The sequence below is a fragment of the Symsagittifera roscoffensis genome, chromosome 4, assembly GCF_963678635.1.
Source record: "Symsagittifera roscoffensis chromosome 4, txSymRosc1.1, whole genome shotgun sequence".
Classification (NCBI taxonomy): domain Eukaryota; kingdom Metazoa; phylum Xenacoelomorpha; order Acoela; family Convolutidae; genus Symsagittifera; species Symsagittifera roscoffensis.
In genome coordinates this window covers 41,685,719-41,699,628 of record NC_087065.1, presented here as the reverse complement: position 1 = coordinate 41,699,628, position 13,910 = coordinate 41,685,719, and the positions used below count along the sequence as shown (strand labels likewise).

The 13,910-nt window shown below is 35.8% G+C and overlaps 1 protein-coding gene across 1 annotated transcript in view; it reads left to right on the top strand.

Annotated features, from left to right (window-relative positions):
- LOC134845246 (adenomatous polyposis coli homolog) overlaps nucleotides 1-5,397 on the top strand; it is a 320,464-nt gene extending 315,067 nt beyond the window's left edge. The window contains exon 14 of the mRNA XM_063862172.1: nucleotides 1,864-5,397. Within this exon, the coding sequence (XP_063718242.1) occupies nucleotides 1,864-5,195 (3,332 nt within the window). The 3' untranslated portion in view covers nucleotides 5,196-5,397. The remainder of the gene's footprint in view (nucleotides 1-1,863) is intronic.
- The last annotated feature ends 8,513 nt before the right edge of the window (nucleotides 5,398-13,910 follow it).

Sequence of the window (13,910 nt, the reverse complement as noted above, 5' to 3'; positions counted from 1 at the left end):
TATTTAAGACTAAATACATTTCGCGAAGGTAGTAGTTTTTTCTAGAAACAAAAGGAACACCGATTATTTGCATCCGATTTAGTTGAAGTTTCATCTATCTATCTTCTATCGATCTATCTATCTATCTATCTGTCTATCTATCTATTGGTCTATCTATCTATTGATCTATCTATCTATTGATCTCTATCTATCTATCTATCTATCTATCTATCTATCTATCTATATCTATCTATCTATCTATCTATCTATCTATCTATCTATCTATCTATATATCTATCTATCTATCTATCTATCTATCTATCTATCTATCTATCTATCTATCTATCTATCTATCTATCTATCTATCTGTCTATCTATCTATCTATCTGTCTATCTATATATCTATCTATCTATCTATCTATCTATCTATCTATCTAATCTATTATTTAATTGGCGTTTCATTTGACACATGGTTAGGATGTCCCTATGTTTACATGTTTAAAAAATCTAATTATCTGTCTGTCTATTATATAATTGGCGTATAATTGGCGTTTTAATTGACACTTGTTTAAGAAGTCCCTATGTTTGCATGTTTAAGCTTTCCAACGTATTATTTTTTTGCATGTTTAACGAAATAGTTTTTGCACGTTTAAGCTATATCGTATATGAAAATGCTTAAGAAATTTCTTTTGACACATGTTTAAGAAGTACCTCTGTTGTTCTGTTAAAAAGCCAAGACATTGCAACGTTTGAAAAGTTTACTCAAGTCATTGTCTCAAAATCTGTTGGAGCGCGAATGCTTTAACTCTTACATTCTTCCTGTATTCGCAACGTAAAAATATCAAAATTTTTGTTTCACAATTTACTTAAACAATTTTGAAGTTCTCAACCCTATAGTGGGACACTGTGAGGTTATATTCAATGGTTGCAAATCTGGCCACCAAGTATGAGTGCTCAATTTTTTTTGGTTTTCGAGATATGGCGTTTTATATGATTTTTTAGTTTTTTTTTCAAAAAATTTAGACAAAATAATAACTGACTTTAAATTCTCAACCCTGTAGTGGGGTACTTCCAGGATACCTTTAGAAGATGAAAATCATGCATCCAAGTATGACTGCTCAAATCGTTATGGTTATCGAGTTATGGCGTTTTTTATGATTTTTTTTTTCATTTTTATTTTTCAAAAAACTTACCGAACTTGAAACTCTCAACCTTATAGTGTGGTGCTTTCAAGGTACATTCAGTTGGTTGCAAATCTGTCGTTCAAGTTTGACTGCTCAGTTTCTTTTGATCTTCGAGATATAGCGTTTTTTTATGATTTTTTCAAAAACTTCCCTTCCATCAAAAAAGACAAAAAAACTCACCGAACTTGAAGTTCTCAACCTTATAGTGGGGTGCTGTCAGGGTACACTCATGTTTTGCATTCTTTTCTTCCGATTCTGACTGCTCATATCCTTTTTGTTTCAGAGATGTGGCAATTTTCATGGTTTTTTAATTTTTTTTTTTCAAGAAACTTGAATTAAAAAAAACTAACTGATCTTGAAATATATATTTTTTTATTATTACTTTTTCACAAAAACATGATTTAAAAACAACTTATAGAAATTGAAATTTTTAACTCTATGGTGGGATGCTGTCAGAGAACAATATAGGGTAGCAAATCTGCCCTCTAACTTTATCTGCTCAAATCAATCCGGTTACATTGTTTTATATGAAGTAGAAACCTCTGATAGATGAGCCTAGTTTATCTCCACGGTTGCATGAAAAATCGCTGTTTTAGTACATGATCGTTGAGCATAAAAAGAGCTTCCTATCTATTTGAAGCACCGTAGGTGCGAGTCATGCGCTAGTTAATTTTCAAATGTAGTTTCAAGTGTGTTTTAGGTGCTCCGAATATCCTGAAAGATCTTTTGAACAACAGTAACTCGAAAATCGCAAATCCAGCTCTTGGAGCTAGGAAGAACTTGATGCAAGCCAAGAGCCAGCTTAGAGGAATCCAGACACAGCTTTCGACTAACTCACCCAATTTCTTAAATGGCAGCATGGGTAGTCCTCATGTAAACAATGATCCAATTGGCTCTTCACCTGTGGGTGGAGGAGTGGCGAAGTTAGTCAGACCAGCCGTGATGTTTGATGAACCGATAGCGGCTCATTCAAATGTTGGAGATCCGGATCATTTCCAGGAACATACATTCGGACATGAAGGTCCAGGTAGTGGAAATAAGCAATCAGGCTTGAATCAATTAATGCATCAACGAGATTTCAATGTGAATAGCAATCAGATGAAACTTGCTCAGAGTAATGGGGATCACGATTGGCAGAAAGACCAGTACCAAGGAGATGCCAACTCAAGCTTTGATCCACGGGTGGTTCTATCGAATAATGGTGTCAAATCAAGTGTTACTTTTAACCCAATGCAACTTGGGCCTTCAACTCACAATGCAAATAACGAGGCATATAGCAGTTACCAAGAACAATATGCAGTTGACAGGCAACGACGAATTACTGGCTTTGAAAGTCAGCAGAAAATGTCACAAGGACAGTTGGATGATCAAGATAAACGATCTGTGGCCAGTTCACAAGGAGACGATGAAGTTGTGAACTATACGCTAAAATACTATGGAAGCGAGTCTCAGGCAGATTTAGGAGCAGCAGAAGTCATAAACGAAGATCCAGGGTTCAGTTCATATCCATTGTCCAATCATATTGAAGAGTCGGATTATTACGAGCAGCCGACGGATTTCAGTGCACGGTTCCCGGAAAACGACGCAATGAGTACATATGAGGAATTGGATTTCTCGATGACATCAAACATGAGTCGAAATATAATAGAAAATAATGATATCACTGGTGTGCCTATTAGTAGGCCACCGGTTTGTTTCGAAGAGGTAAATTACGAACACAACGAGGAGCACAATGATAGTATGAACGAAACTTTGCAGCCTCCTCATGGTGCGATCAATTCACCGGCTGCAGTATATAGACAGGTCAGATTCAAACCGGCAGATAATGTAGCCGAAATGAACGTCTCCTCGACAGCCCGCATTATGATGTTGGAATCTGAACGCAGAGCAGCAGCTCCATCTATGCCAAGGGGACCTTTAGAGAGCGTCTCGTCAAGTGTCCACCAGGAACAAGATTCAGAAGGAATTATGTCCAAGAAAGGATCAGCAACCGGGACGCCTCTGATGGGAGATACTCCTTTGATGTTTAGCCGCAGAAGCTCCATATCTTCTTTGGGAGATTTTGAAACGCAGTCCATTAACAGCAACAGTAATTTTGCTAGTGAACAGGGGTCCAGGGCAATTTCTGGAGCAGTGTCGCCGAGCGATATTCCAGACTCTCCTAACGAAGCTATGATGGCGTCCCGCTTGGCTGCCAGCCAGCCGAGCTCCACTCTGCAAATGGACGGTGGTAGAAATTTTGGAAACTCCAATCCAGTTGTTTCCAAGCAGAATCCAGCAAACATTTCTGGTCCTCCAAATGAGGCCGCAGATCAACCTGGGGCATTTATTGAAGAACAAGTCAAGAACGATTTTTCGTGTGCCTCCAGTTTAAGTGCGCTCACGTTTGACGATGATCCAAAGGTGAAAGAACTGGCAAATAAGTTTCATCACCAGTTCACAGATTTATCCAGTGATTCGACTGAACAACAGCCATTTGTTCAGATAAACATACCGAGAAAACTTAAGCTGACTGAAACCGCGCAATTGTCGCAGCAAATGGCTGAAGGCAATGACGAGGCAATGGCGCCTCGTGATTGGTCCAAACTAGACACATCTCATGATGAAGCGGATCGCAATCTGAACGAGCAAACCATTCGAAGAATAAGCGATGGTGATTCTGCATTGCTAGATGACGAAGACGACGATGTGAATTTACAAGAAAGCAATGAAGAAGACCATAGCGTGCTTATGGAAGCAATAAGCTCAGGAATGCCCGAGAGAAAACCGAGAGTTAAAAAATCGAGCTCTTCTAAACAGCCAAGTGGGATTAAGGGACCGTCTCAGCTACGGTCGAACTCTGGAGTAGTCTACTCTTCTGCGCCTTATGTCAATAGCAATTCAGGTCGGAAGAGTCCTGGATTAACCCGCAGTAGTAGCGGGCGAAGTGTCGATTCGAACAGTGGTCGAAAGTCACCTGGACTAAAGGTTCCTGGTGGCTCTTCATATGCCGTTGCTAGACCACAGAACTCTTACATGGATTTATATTTAAGGCGAACTTCTCAAACTGAATCGGGAATCAGTTCCCCGAGAGGAAATGGAGGAAATATGGACATGGTAAAAACTTATCAAACTGAGGGAACGCCACTAAATTTCTCAACACGGACTTCTCTTTCAGATTTATCGGTACCGGATGATGCAGTTCCAGCGAGTGGAGTGTATATAGCACCGCAAAATTTCCCTCCTCAAAGCTCTATCAATAGTTCGAGCGCTAAACGAAACCATCTTGCGCCAGAAAAGAGACAGCAAATGAAATCTTGGTCTATGAATTCGCCAGGAGCTGGAAGCGTCAGTAAATATAGCAACGCAACGGGAGGATTCGACTCACCTAAAGTGTATAACGTAGAGGGTACTCCAGCTTCCTATTCCAGAAACGATTCCTTAAGTTCTCTGAGTTGTGAAGAAGAGTTGAATGAAACACCAGTGGCAAATGTTGCAAGTAGACCTCCGATATCTAGCAATGCTATTAGTTGCAGTGGCCCTACCAACCGTTCGCCTGGTAAACTAGAGCGAAAGGACTCCGGTAGGAGTGTATCCAAAATTCCGGTTCCTACCAGTTACAGGAGGTCTGCGAGCAATGGATCTGATTTGGATAAGCGCTCTAGCTCGAGTGGATCCCTTAACAGATCCGGATCTGGCAACTCAAAGGGACAAAGTCAGTCACGAAAATCACTTTCTCGGAACAATTTGCAGAATGAAGATCGAGATTCCAATGGCAACTCATTTGAGGCTTTTAATGGAAGAAGTTTCGGAGATCAAGATGAAGATGCACTAGGTCGTCGGAGGTCAATTGGCGAAGTCTCAAATGCATCAAGTGGCGGAGACGTTGGGCTGGAAGACCGTGCCCTACTAAATGAATGCATTTATTCAGCAATGCCTTCTAGTGCCCGTAAAAGCTCGAAGTCGAAAAGTAACATGCAAGTGAAAGAACAGAAAATGCACAAAAACTTGGAAGTAATAAGTAGTACAAGATCTGCGGACGAAAATTCTTGAAGTCGGCTGAATTACTCAAACGAAAAAATTATTGGAAAAATGAAGATGAAGCCAAAAGTTGGCTGTAATTAAAGCAGTTAATTTTTTTGGGACATAGTATTTAAAAAAGTTTCGGGTTTGTTTGAAATCGCATTCTATTTTGTATCCTATGTGATTAGCTATCAACTTTTTATTGCCTAGAATTTAGTTTTCATGAACATAAGTTTTAGTTTGAATTTCTCCTTCCGACCGATTCATACTCCGAAACAACAGATGAAGTTGTAGAAGTCAAAACAAGTTGCATATAGATGGAGACAGATACAGGAATCCTGATTTCCATGTGGTACTAAAAGGTAGCGGGAAGTTTTGTCTAAGGTTGTTGAGTTATTTGATCTCGGATTAACTAGGGGCATTCAATTTTTGGAATGATGATTTACTTTTTCGTAAGATCTTCCTGCATAAACTGATATTTATACTGCTACTTTTGGAAGAAGTTATCGGAACTAGAGATTTAGGTTGCTCTACATAAACAATTGCTAGTGTTTTGGCTCTGATGCAGATAATCTGTTAGTAAATTTGAATGCCCAAATGCAGAAAACATAAGCTGTTCTCTCCGACGCAGAAAACCTTTCCCGAAAAAAGTCTGTGTGTGCGTGTCTGTATTTTGAGGGCGAGAGGGACTTAAAAACTTTCTGTTAGTTTTTGTGATTTTTTTTCCAGCTTAATAGGTTTCGCCTATATTATATTGGCTTAGCGGCGTCATATGGTTTTCACTTTTGGAATGATGATTTAATTTTTCGGAAGATCTTCCTGCATAAACTGATATTTATACTGCTACTTTTGGAAGAAATTACCGGAACTAGAGATTTAGGTTGCTCTACATAAACAATTGCTAGTGTTTTGGCTCTGATGCAGATAATCTGTTAGTAAATTTGAATGCCCAAATGCAGAAAACATAAGCTGTTCTCTCCGACGCAGAAAACCTTTCCCGAAAAACGTCTGTGTGTGCGTGTCTGTATTTTGAGGGCGAGAGGGACTTAAAAACTTTCTGTTAGTTTTTTTGATTTTTTTTTTCCAGCTTAATAGGTTTCGCCTATTTTATATTGGCTTAGCGGCGTCATATGGTTTTCACTTTTGGAATGATGATTTAATTTTTCGGAAGATCTTCCTGCATAAACTGATATTTATACTGCTACTTTTGGAAGAAGTTACCGGAACTAGAGATTTAGGTTGCTCTACATAAACAATTGCTAGTTTTTTGGCTCTGATGCAGATAATCTGTTAGTAAATTTGAATGCCCAAATGCAGAAAACATAAGCTGTTTTCTCCGACGCAGTTTCTCTCATGCTTTTTTAATTTCATCTCAGCGTGTGTTTACCCAAGTTTTGTCGACCTAGTTGCCGCTCGCTTAATGATTCTGAATACATATCTCATGGCGGCGATTGTATCACTGACCGTGTTTTTCTCAAATTGAAAATCATTCCAAACAACACAAGTTTTTGTACTTGCGCTTTTTCGACAGTTTTTCCTAAAATTTACCGATCTTCAGCGTGATATTTTGAAATTCGAAATTTCAGTTAAAAAAGGAACGCAAGACCAGTAAAAAAACGCAGCTATCAACAGAATTTATAATATAAAAGATTGAATTGAAGTGCAGTAAGGTTTATTACACAAGCAATGCCTGTGTTATAGTATGAACTATCTTTTTTCCGACCTAAGTCGCAAATATTGTTGCGATAAAATATGTTCATTTTGAAAGTGTTCATTTTGATCAATAACCAACTAATAAGTACAGCCAATGCTAAGGATTTTAACACAGACTATTTTTGTTACGACTTTCGAAACAAAAGTAACGGAATATTTGTGCTCGGGGGTAGTTTTTTTTCTGCAGGCAAATTTCGACTTTTCAACTAGCCATTTTTGACGGACATTTTTTTATATCATGCAAAAAGTTTTTTTTGTCCTGAGCTTAAATTTGGAAAGATATATCACCTGTGATCATTTTTCGTAAAGTTATGTTGGTGTAAAAATTGCCATTTTGGCCAATTTGGGACAATTAATGCGCGATATTTTTCGCGCTATTAACGCGTAAGCGGAGATTTAATCCGTCATTGAAATGATTACAAATTGATTGAAGGAACTGCACTTAATATGGCATGTTGGGAGATGATTTTCACGTTTCCTTTTTTTATACGTTTAACTTTTTCATGTTATTACTGCTCCATCCATAGACTGCTCTATAAACAATTGCTAGTGTTTTGGCTCTGATGCAGATAATCTGTTAGTAAATTTGAATGCCCAAATGCAGAAAACATAAGCTGTTCTCTTCGACGCTGAAAACATTTCCCAACTTTTGTCAGGATTTTCTTCATAGCGTGTAAGCAGTAGGCTGAAATCGGGTGAAAATATTTAGAAGCGTATTACTTTGTTCTGCTCCGAATCTATCGATCTAGACATTATTTTTTTAAACAGCAAATATTCCATTTCAAAAAAGCTATCGGCTGATTATTTGTCTGCTTTTGTTTTGTCGGCTCAGTAAAATTTTCTTGCTGTTGGCAGTTAGCATTGTAATTGCATAGTAATTTTACTAACTTTGACTTCTTATATTTTCATTTTTTGTTACTTAAAACCTTTATTCTGCCCCAAATGTTTTATGGGCTTAGTGACCTAAATGTAAGTTTTTTAAGGGAAACATAATTTTGATGCTCACCTCCGGATCACACAAATGCTAAAAATCATATTTTTTCAGCTTTTCTTCCTGTTCTTTTTCGGCTTGATAGGTTTCGGCTATGTTATGCGCGAAAAAAGTCTGTGTGTGGGTGTCTGTGTTTTGAGGGCGAGGGGGATTTAAAAACATGTCGATGCCCGAAAAAAGTATGTGTGTGCGTGTCTGTATTTTGAGGGCGAGAGGGACTTAAAAACTTTTTGTTAGTATTTTTGACTTTTTTTCAGCTTAATAGGTTTCGCCTATATTATATTGGCTTAGCGGCGTCATATGGTTTCACTTGACTTTAAAATAAAGTTTTTTGTGTTTGTTTTTGAGGTGGAGGGGGGCTTATAAGTGTTGAGGTGGAAAGGGAATTTTTTAAGTCTTAAGTCTTGTTCGGCTTAAAGGGTTTCTGCTGAGGTATTTTTGGCTTTATAACCGCTTAGTAAATTTTCTTTCGATTCTAATTTCCCATTCTATTGTCTGTGCATCTTTTTGTTTCAAAACTAGCCTGATTCATATTACTCGATCTAGTTTTACCGATTTTTTTACGACTTAGTGGCTTTCTTCATTTATATCGCAAATGGTGCGAAGCTCGGCTTCGCCTGTGTTAAGAATTCCTATGTTATTTTTTTGAAATGACACAAACGTATTTCAGACTCGATGAACATAGTTCAGACTCTTATAGAGGTCATGATGATTTTTTTCCTCTTTTTTAAATTTTCAGTTCATTTCCTTTGTTTTTTTGCAAACATCACTATCGAACAGCAAAAGCGGTAAAAACGCGAAAACCAGCTTAATTTATTTTAATCAAAACGGTTATTTTTTGTCAAAATGTGTCAATCATAAATTGACTTAGACATTCAAAGAGCTTTACGGCCATCGATTTTCTTCGAAATTCGAAAGATACGATTTTTTTAATATCAAATCTTAACAAGTCAAATTTTTTTTTTCATTGGCTATGTTTAAAACAATTAAACAGGTGCGAAGTCAAGGTTTTGTATAATTGCTTAGCGAATGGTACCATTGAAGTCAATTTTTTATGTTAATCCAAGGTTTCTATACCATACATCTGTTTCTTGGCAGATCTGTTTCAGAGATGAGAAAGTGCGAACGCTCAAACCCTATAGTTCTTCTTTTTACGAAAGGCAAACCTAATTAAATACAGGGCTACTGCTGCAACCGTGCAATATAAATGTTACTTGCCGTTTACTTTGAAATAATCAGTTTGAAAAAGTTTGTGGGTTTATCATGGCTGTTTGTGTTAATTCCACTGTTTGTGCTAAAGTCTTTTTGAGTAACTTATGTAATTTGTAAGTTTACTAGCCCTGACTTTGTATTTTCCTTTTTTTTGCTTTTAAGCTGTATTCTGCCTAAATGGTTTCGAATTAATTTTTATCGTCTTGAAGACTCGATTATGATCACAAAATGATCAAAATCTTAGAATTTGAGAGCTTTTATTGTCAGCAATTTCATCTCAGCGTCTGTTTACCCAAGTTTTGTCGACCTAGTTGCCGCTCGTTTAATGATTCTGAATACATATTTCATGGCGGCGATTGTATCACTGACCGTGTTTTTCTCAAATTGAAAATCATTCCAAACAACACAAGTTTCGACAGTTTTTCTTAAAATTTACAGATCTTCAACATGATACTTTGAAAATCGAAATTTCAGTTAAAAAAGGAATGCAAGACCAGTAAAAAACGCAGCTATCAACAGAATTTCTAATATCAAAGATTGAATTGAAGTGCGGTGAGGTTTATTACACAAGCAATGCCTGTGTTAACGTATAAACTATCTTTTTTCCGACGTAAGTCGCAAATATTGTTGCGATAAAATATGTTCATTTTGAAAGTGTTCATTTTGATCAATAACCAACTAATGTGTACAGCCAATGCTAAGGATTTTAACACAGACTATTTTTGTTACGACTTTCGAAACAAAAGTAACGGAATAATTGTGGTCGGGGGTAATTTTTTTTTCTGCAGGCAAGTTTCGACTTTTCAACTAGCCATTTTTGACGGAAATTTTTTTATATCATTCAAAAAGTTTTTTTTGTCCTGAGTTGAAATTTGGAAAGATATTTCACCTGTGATCATTTTTCGTAAAGTTATGTTGGTGTAAAAATTGCCAATTTGGGACAATTAATGCGCGATATATTTCGCGCTATTAACGCGTAAGCGGAGATTTAATCCGTCATTGAAATCATAACAAATTGATTGAAGGAACTGCATTTAATATGGCGTGCTGGGAGATGATTTTCACAAAAAAGACTCAAATTGAAAAAAAAATCATTTTTGTACGTTAAACTTTTTCATGTTATTACTGCTCCATCCATAGACTGCTCTATAAACTGAGGTATGTTAGTTGGTAAGTTTCGTTTTGACTGGTACTGCTAATGCGTCATAATTGGCGTGGGTCACTTCAGAAATTTAGAAGACTCAAAGTTTTACTTATGCAGTTTTTCCCAGTAGCGTTATCGGTCATTTTTTGCTTGTGTATGCGAAGTGCAACTTCGGCTCTTGTTGAAAAATGGTTTGAGTTGGAGATTCTTGAAACAAATGATCTTTTCAAACGAGTTTTTCCTTTTTTAATACTTTGAGTATAAATTGTGTCAAATTGTGATTTTTTATTGAGCTCTCATTTCTTATAGTTTCTAACTTTGGCTTAGAACTTAAACTTCAATTTTATGAACCCATCGAAGGAACTTATACTGGTCGTGATTGTTTTTTTTTTCAGCCAAAAATCTCCGGATTTGATCATGCTCAAGTTGGCAGTTTGAATTTTCATTTTTTTTCAATTCAAATTCAAGTTTATTTGCTAAAAGAATTTTTCCAATCAAGTAAATGAAAATGGCGCGAAATTTGATTTTAATTTTTATATATCCCAGCGGATAAAGAATAATAAAATGATAAAGAGTTACCTATCGATCCAGTTATGCAGTTAAAATGGCTAGTTTTATCAATAACATCTTTTTTACCCTTGCGATAAGTTCGGAAGCTCGTCTAAGGTAGTATCTTGTTTTTCAAATAAACTTAAATAAAAAAAAGATGGGTTTTTAGCATTGTGAGCTTCGTCCTAGTTTCCGTCGGCTCATTTCACCTTTTTTAAATGGTAGTTTGCTTTATTTGGTAAAGTTTTTACGGATCTACTTTCCAAGGCATGTTTTTTATTGATTTAAGCAGTTTTACTATTATTGAAATTTCTGTAATTTTTTTTGCTCATTTTCGTTTTTTTTTCTCGATTGAACGGTTTCGGATTTAGTTACATCATCTTCGTGGAATTATTTTACGTATTTTCGATGGTAAAATATTTTGTTGTTTTTATGTGTTTCGTAAAAGGTCTTAAACTTTATAGCTTACAATTTTTTTCTGACCGCAGTTTTTTTTCCGCCCAACATGTTTTTTATTCTGTTCTCTGTACAAATTTTTCATCTTTTCAAGTTTTGTCTTTACAAATTCTTCATTATTGAACCTTGACATCTTCCTTGTTTTTTCCCACTTGGCTTAGGCGTAACTCACGTCTTTTTAAGCGTTTTTTCCCGCTTGGCTTAGGCGAAAAAACTTCAATTTCAAATTAGAATTTGCATTGACCTGTTTTGCTGGTCTGAATAAAGTAGTTTCATTGTCGTATCAATTTAATACCACTATGTTCATTTTCTGTTACCTACGTTAAAATATGCTGGCAATTTTTGTGTTGTTTTTTTTTTCTAATCGAGATGAGCTGTTTAGTTTTTTGATTAGACACATATATTTATCTTTCAGTACAAATTTCGTGGCCTAGGCTTAAAACAGTGTTTGGAACATTTAATATAATAATAATAATAATTTTTTTTCGGTTTTATAGGTGTGTATTTTTCAAATATCTGTTGTTTCCCCATATTTGTTGCAAAAATGTAGCTTTTAAGTTTCAGTTAACGAAGTGAAGACAACATTTTTGGCCCGACTTATTCTTTTCTACCAGGAAAATTTTTCGTTTTCCCCAGGAAGTAATTTCAAACTTTACTTTTCGAGATTTGATTTCTTTTTCAAGGAAATTCTAAAAGTTTGTTCACGCCAAGATTGATTCTATGAACGTCAAGATTGATTCTATGAATTTTGTTTTTGGTTTCATATCAAATTCAATTCAATTTCCTTAGCTATCAGGAAGGCAAATTGCGCTATCCAATAACGAAAGCGCAAATGGCGCGAAAAATTATGAGTGACTTCTAGATTCGAAAATGACTTTAATAGTTTGACTTCCGCAGTGAATATTAATATTAATTATTGATTTAGATTTCTCAAATAGGTTAATTTATAAGAAAAAAAGAGTCAGCCAAAAGTTCTCGAAATTCAAAAAATTCAAGTTCTAAGTTCGAAACGGCCAGTCATTTTTAAAAGGCTTCTTGAGTTAATTGTTTTTTTTACTGTCTGTTGGCTATGTTCAATTAAATTCAAATTCGTTTGATAAAAGGATGTCAAGTTACACTCTTCTGTGAATGTGCAAAAAGTGAGAATATTTGAATGAATATTTTTCGAAAGTAGAGTTTAATTTTTAGATTTCCCTGGCCTAGTTTCCCTAATTGGAGTTTTTTAATGAAAGAAGTGTTAGTCGTAAAAAATTCTTGAAATATAAGAGCTTGAAATTCTTAATCTAGGCTTTTTAAAGCTAGTTTTGGTGCCCTGTGATCGAATACTGATAGTAAGATTTGTTTCGGTAGTTGTAAAAAAAATTTATACATGTTCAGTCTATTTGATTTGTCCTTTTTGGCCTTCTTGTCATCGGCCAGTTCTGTCTCGTGTTTATAGTCTCTCTTTGTTTTCTCTCTTTCTCTCTAAATTTATTCTATTTTCCTTCTTTCTATGTCATTTCACTCATTCTCAAGTCAGTGGCTTTGGGAAAATATGATGGATAAGCTTTCGCTCCGAAGATCGAATATTGCAATGGTTAAGATTTTTTTTTTCGATTTTCCTGTTTGAAAACTTTACCAAGTTTGAAAGTAGCAACCCAATAGTGAGATGCTTTCACGGTTTCCCCACATGTTGCGATTTCGGCCTCCATATATCAATAAGCAATTCTTTTAGGTTGCGAGATGCGGCAACTTTCGAGATTTTTCAAAAATTTCTAGATAATTTTAATTTTAAAAGTTTCTGAAAAAATAAAATTCGCAATGCTGTAGTTGGAGGATGTCAGGGTAGTCTCAGGGGTTGCGAATCTTGCCTCCAAATATTACTTCTCAAATCCTTGTAGTTTTCGAGATATGACATTTTTTTAATGATTTTTTCAAAAACTTTGAAGATCTCAATTCTGTAGTTGGAATCAGTGAGGGTACTCTCAGGAGTTGCGAATCTTGCCCCTGAATATGACTGCTCAAATCCTTGTAGTTTTCGAGATTTGATGTTTTTTAGGATTTTTTTTTCAAGATTTTTAAAAGATTTTAGATATAAGTAATTTTACAAAGTATAGGCTCTTTCAGGATACTCCCAGAAGTTGTGAATTTTGTCTCCAAATTTGACTGCTCAAATCCTTGTAGTTTTTGAGATATGACGTTTTTTGTGATTTTCTTGAAAAATTTTCAGAAAACTTAAATTTAACTTCATTTCTTCTAAGCTTGAATTTTCCAACCCTTTAGGTCGGGGCTGTCAGAGTGGTATCAAGGTCTCAGATGTTGCGAATCTTGCCTCCAACTGTGACTGCTCAAGTCTTTGTAGTTTTCTAGATATGACGTTTTTTGTTATTTTTTCAAAAAATTTTCAGAAAACTTAAATTTATTTTTTTTCTTCAAATTCTGAAGTTCCTAACCCCCTGTAGTTGGGGGCTGTTTGAGAACTCTCAGGGATTGCGAGAAATCTTGCCTCCAATTGTGGCGGCTCAAGTCTTTTGGCTGTTTTCGAGATATGACTTTTTTTCTGTTTTTTTTTTTCAAAAAAGTTTATAGAAAACTTTGAAATTCCCAACGCTGTAGTTGGGTACTGTAAGATCTCTCTCAGGAGTTGCAAATCTTGCGTCCAAATGCGACTGCCCAATTAATTTTAGGTTCCGAGAAGTGA